Source organism: Vespula pensylvanica, chromosome 4 (genome assembly GCF_014466175.1).
Source record: "Vespula pensylvanica isolate Volc-1 chromosome 4, ASM1446617v1, whole genome shotgun sequence".
NCBI lineage: Eukaryota > Metazoa > Arthropoda > Insecta > Hymenoptera > Vespidae > Vespula > Vespula pensylvanica.
This window is the reverse complement of record NC_057688.1, coordinates 5,521,057-5,526,687: the sequence shown is the minus strand read 5'-3', so window position 1 is coordinate 5,526,687 and position 5,631 is coordinate 5,521,057. Positions and strand designations below refer to the sequence as shown.

At 30.1% G+C, this 5,631-nt stretch overlaps 1 protein-coding gene across 4 annotated transcripts; it reads right to left on the bottom strand.

Annotated features, from left to right (window-relative positions):
- Positions 1-2,193: 2,193 nt before the first annotated feature.
- LOC122628721 (SH3 domain-containing kinase-binding protein 1-like) lies at positions 2,194-5,301 on the bottom strand. 4 transcript variants are annotated; one of them, XM_043811281.1, is made up of 9 exons: positions 5,166-5,301; positions 4,605-4,816; positions 4,114-4,518; positions 3,812-4,022; positions 3,317-3,714; positions 3,120-3,221; positions 2,939-3,036; positions 2,678-2,849; positions 2,194-2,541 (listed from the first exon to the last, which is right to left on the bottom strand). In XM_043811281.1, exons 2-9 carry the CDS (start codon positions 4,761-4,763, stop codon positions 2,434-2,436), a joined length of 1,653 nt encoding a protein of 550 aa, XP_043667216.1. In that variant the 5' UTR covers positions 4,764-4,816; positions 5,166-5,301; the 3' UTR covers positions 2,194-2,433. The 4 variants fall into 4 exon arrangements, with proteins under 4 accessions (XP_043667216.1, XP_043667213.1, XP_043667214.1 ...); XM_043811278.1 differs by having other exon boundaries at positions 4,605-4,732; positions 5,082-5,299; XM_043811279.1 differs by having other exon boundaries at positions 5,082-5,298.
- Positions 5,302-5,631: the final 330 nt, after the last annotated feature.

Genomic DNA, 5,631 nt, shown 5'->3' with positions numbered 1-5,631 from the left:
ACTTGATTATTATGCAGTGAAATATAAAAGTATAAAACGATTTGTTTATGGTGCAATATACACATATTTTGTTGTTTTCTAATAAATGGTGTGTTTTAAAGTGTTAGATATTTTTTATAAGCATGGTCAGCATTATATGCTTGTTAAGAAGACTTAGTAAAAATATTAATCACTATTGTACACTTATATAGTTAGCACAAAGTAGGATGATAAAGTACTAGTACTATATCTTTTCCAAATAGGATTCATTTCAATAACAATTGTCTTGCTGGGTTTATGGCTTCCTGATTCCGTCTACAATATAATCCAAATTATTTTTTTCTATAGGTTTTTCTTAAAGTTTTCTCATTAAATCTATTTTACTTGACAAAACTGTATATCTGCAATAAGTTATTGATATGTTCCTACAATATATTTTACAGAGGCAATATATTTTTATGCCATTTCTAATATACGATACAGAGTGTGTAATCATAGTGATTAAATATGCGTTAAAATAGATTACAATAAAGAGAAGCTTATAAGCTTATCATTGAAAAAATTTTGTTTGCACACATGTTATATTTTTACTATGTTTCATTCATTAATGAAAAGCAATAAGCTTACACATTGCATTATTATAATTCGGGACGGATCGCATCGAAAAAAATACATCGTATTCCAAGTGCGTTCCAAATTTTTTACAACCCTATAATAATGCATGTGTAATTAGATGAACACATTTTTTTTTCTTTTTAACTAGAATGATATCTCCCCATTTAGTATATATTTTATTTATTGCTTAAATAAGGAATGTGTTTATATAAGTATAAATATTCTATATATCTTTGTTTAGAAATATATAAACTTTTTGGAATGCTTTAAAAACTTTCATGCAGTATTAGGCAATATTATGTAGAATGAAGCAAAGTTTAAATATAATATTAATGTGAACAGGATGAGTAGCCCTAAACCCGAAAGACTTTGATATTACCAAAAGTAATTTTTTTAATATACAGGTATGAGCAATTATTTGCTGCTTATAAATAAATTTTGATCATTATATAAATTAACTGTGTGCGCATTAAGTGTAAAAGAAAGTTTATGCGTCACAATATTTATATTTCATATATAATGTATATTTTACATTAACAGTCACATTTATGATCACGAATATTGATTTTATGTATTCTGATATTTGCAGTATATAATTCAGAAAAATTTGATTTATCCGACTAGAATTTTTACACTACATTTTTAATAAGAAATTCAGAAATTGCGTGTTGTGTATCTTATGTATTCACACATAAATAAAATATACTCGAAAATTTTCTTAATGCGGAAATGTACAATGCTAGTTTGCTTTGCCTGAATCAATAGTTAGATTTTAACAAATATTTATATAAAAAATTAAATATCGTATCTAATTCGTGTTCATGCTATACATTTACTTAAAATCTTGCTCTTTTAAGAAAATAAAAAATTTGTCAAATGTTCAACGTTTTCATAATAATGCCAAACATAGCTTCTTATTTGTTTCACTATAAGTGTTTTTTTATATGTTTCAATCCATGTCTGTGGGATAGATTCTTTTTCTCATTGTTTACTACCTCATTCATATGTGTATACTACAAATTTGTGATATATTTGTATATCACTTACTTTATTAGCACCATTTGAAAAGCAATACTTAAAAAATGACACATTCAATTTTTGGACTTAATTTATCGACAAACTAGTCGCAACTTGTATTTATAAATATGAGTTTCCAAATAAGTGTTTTGTATTTCAATGAATGGAGGCACCTCACAAATGCAGTGAACAGAGTAGGGTGTATTGGCACTCTCGAATGAATAAACTTACTACGGATTATTATCGTTATATGAATATATGCGAGGCATCTATTAGATGGGCAAAAATCACATTGTATTCAATTAAACTGATTTAAGTACTTAAGCTTTTCTTTCTCAATAGATAAAACTTTGATTGCTATAATGAGACAATTTTTGGTATTTTTTTATAACAATAAAAGTTTTTGTCTGTGAAAATATGTCACTAATATATAAAACATCACAATTGAAGAAAAAGTATCGAAATAATAATAATAATAATAAAAAAAAAAAAAAAAGAAGAATCTGGCGGATATCGTGAGATCACATAAAATATCAAGATCATGCAAAGAAAAAACAGAGAATATTTATGGTTAAAAAAATCTTAGATGGAATGTTGCGTTTATGGCCAGAATAGGCAAATACTGTTACTGCATTGGTGGAGCAAACAAAAAAAATGACACCACCAAAATCAATAAATATATAACAACCACGATAATAGTACTAGTAATAATTATGCTATTAGTAGTATTAGTACTTCGTTATTTGCAACATGATGACAAACAACAAAGTTATAAAAATACGTTTCAGGAAATACGCATCGATTTTCATATATTAAAATGTTTTAAACTTTGTTATTAATTGAGGCATTTGCCATAAGTGGTACAAGCTGTTCGGAGAGTTGTTGTACAGTTTGCTGCAATAGTGCCTGTTTTTCTTCCAGCATGGCAACCTTTATACGGATAAGTCAATATTGATAAAATAGTGGATTTAAAAGATCCAAAGTTTAAGAAGATGTAGTTGTTGATATGAAAAAATATTTTTAAGAAAAAATTATTTTTAATAATTGTATATAATGATATATTTACCCTTTCTAGCAGTTGACTATAAAGATGATATGGAACAAAGGACAAAGTCCCAGGTACACTTACAGTCCCATGATCTATTGTATCTGACTTTTTTTCTTTTTCTTTTTGTTTATCTTCACACTCTGTTTCTTGTTTGCCAACAGTATCGACAGTGTTAGATGATACCATTAACCTGTTACATTACAAAATGTTTTCATATAAGTCTCAGATGAAGAAAACTTAAAAATAATAATAAATAGATATTGTATTTTATAAATATACCGTGAAAAAGTTCTTTCTTTCTTAACTTCCGGTTTGTCAACACGATCAACCGATCCGACTTTTCTCCTTTCCAATTGATTCATTTTTAATTCTTCTACCTACACAAATAAACAATGTCAAGAATATAACGTAACAAAGAAAATTTTTTTTAAATATTAAAAAATTAAATTTATAATTATACCCAAGGTGCCTTTTTTCTTGTTTTTGCTGAAAGTTTTTCACTGTCATCTTCCCTTAATGAGTCTAATGTTTCTTCAGTGTTACCATTTGATAAATTATCTTCCTAAAATACAAATAAAATAAGTAATGTTCAATGAAAGAAAACTTACTGGAAGGGTAAATATTAGGTACTATTGAATATAAATATGTGTTAAATACCGTAATGGCGTTTATCGTTGTATTAAGTAAGCCTCCTGTTGTGGTAGTTCCAGTAGCATGATGTCGTAAATGTTGAGAAGAAGGTAAGCGACGACGGGGTGCTTTTGCACGCGAAGCTGTTAAGTGCGAAAGTGGTGCCCCTTCACCTCTTTCTACTCCATCCAATTCTTCTCCTAGTGCTACGCTTGGATTTCCATTGCCATTATTACTTCCAGTATCACTCACAAAATGTTTCAAATTAGAAATGAGCGAATGGTTGCCCATTGTTTTCTTTTCTCCATTTCCTCCCCCACTACTTGCTCCTCCTCCTCCAACACTAGACAAAGGTGATGTTGATGAGACAGAAGATGATGATGTCGATATCATCTTTTTAGTTGTTTCCATGGTATTAAAATGATCTGAAAGATAAGCACAATTATTGATTTAATATATCAGCCATGTGATGTATTTTTTAGAAAGCTTCATACTTAATATGTATAAACTGAAAGGATATACCTGTATGTATATTTTTTGGATCTAAACTTTTTCTAGCATGTGCTTTTTCACTTTTCTTTAGTTGATGAGCATGCTTTGTAACGGATTTAGTTACTTGACTCGTTTCGTGCCATTGTTCTTGTTCTTGATGATCATTTTTTGCCCCAATAACTTCAACAAAATTATCAGGAAATAGGCCAATTTGTCCTCTCAATTCTCCTTTCCACCAACCCTTTAATAACAATAATAAAGTATTACTTTATTCTCTCCTTCTCCCATTAGATATGTTTTACATTAATTAAATTTTTTTAGTAAGAACTTACTTTATCTGGTGCATCTCTAGAAAGTAACGCAATTATTTCACCTTCTACCAAAGTTAATTCATCTTCATTAGCTGCCTCGTATGCGTAGAGAACTCTACAATATTCTTTCTTATCTTTCTTGTGTTTATCTTCTTCTTCATAACTTAAATGAACAAAATTGGAAGGGAAGACACCGACTCTCCCTCTAAGTCTACCTCTCCACCATCCTTCTTCTACTTCACCCAAGAATTCTATGGAATCTTGAGGTACAAGAGTTAATTCATCTTCATTACAAGGTTCGTAACTGTATAGAACTTTACACCACCTCCTTCCAGATCCTCCATTACGCAAAGTAACTTCTTCAGGTTTTGTACTACTAACGGTATCAGTTGTGCTCGCACCACTTGTTGGAGATGGATCCAACACCTACCAAGATAAACGATTATTATATCGTATAGTTAAAGCTTCTAACAATAAAATAAAATAACAGATTATAAAAGTATAATATATACCTTAACAAAATTATCAGGAAACATGCCTCGCTTATCCCTTAAAGTACCTTCCCACCAACCACCCAACATCACTTTAATTTCTTTTATTATGTCTCCTTTTCTCAGAGTTAATTCATCAGGTTCCCTAGCTAAATAATTATATTCTACAATCGCCTCCATCTTTCTTTTAAAGTTTATAGTTCATGAATATATTATGTCTTACAATCTTATATCTGAAAGGAAGAGAATTGATCTAAATACCTACTAGAAAAAAATGTATTGAATGTTTTTTTCTCATACAAATGAAAGTTAATAGAAACACAAAAAATTTCTAATTTTAAATCATCGTTTTCAATCTTTAAAACATTCATTTTAATTTTAATCGATTTTTTTCCCGAAATATTTGAATCATTCTCAAACATAAAATAGTAAAGAAATCTGTAAGAGAATAACAATGCTGTTGAAACGAATAAACACGCGTGACAAAAGGTAGCATACGTATAATTAGGACGAGACGCCTGTCTGAGGTAATCATTCATCTATCGAGCATTCTACGGTCTTCACAGTAACGAGCAAACTTACGAGTATCATCGTAAGATAATCTTTAGAAAACGAGATGTTAGGATCGAAAAATTTAGGCGTATCCCAAACTCGATTGACAGCCCGACGAATCTGTCATAGTAGCCATCTTGGACTTGGAGACTCGGGGTCAACTTCAAGATGCAATCTGGGTAAATCGCGCGTGCCAACTTCATTGGCGGTGATCGAAGAACGCGCCAAATCATAATCTGTGCCGGTTCGTTGGCCGCATCTTAAAAGTCTCTTGTATGAAAACTTGTTGAATAAGTTTGATAGATATAGAGCGTTCATTTTTGTGTTATGTGTTATCGCCACGTGATTAAGAAAGGTAAAGTAAGCTATATTGTCTCTTCCTATTCACAAGAATGTTTTTTTCTCTTTGAACTTGAATATACTTACCTTCCGACTATTGTAACATCGAACTAATTATTGCCAACGAAATCATCAAAGTCTCTCGACACGACTGCCT

Excerpts from the sequence above, each read along its gene's own strand:
- LOC122628721 (XM_043811278.1), bottom strand. The coding sequence starts at position 5,118 with ATGATTACCTCAGACAGGCGTCTCGTCCTAATTATAC. Across the intron at positions 3,037-3,119 it reads CAAGAAAAAAGGCACCTTGG|GTAGAAGAATTAAAAATGAA; the intron begins GTATAATTATAA and ends TTATTTGTGTAG. Across the intron at positions 2,542-2,677 it reads ATAGTCAACTGCTAGAAAGG|GTTGCCATGCTGGAAGAAAA; the intron begins GTAAATATATCA and ends ATCCGTATAAAG.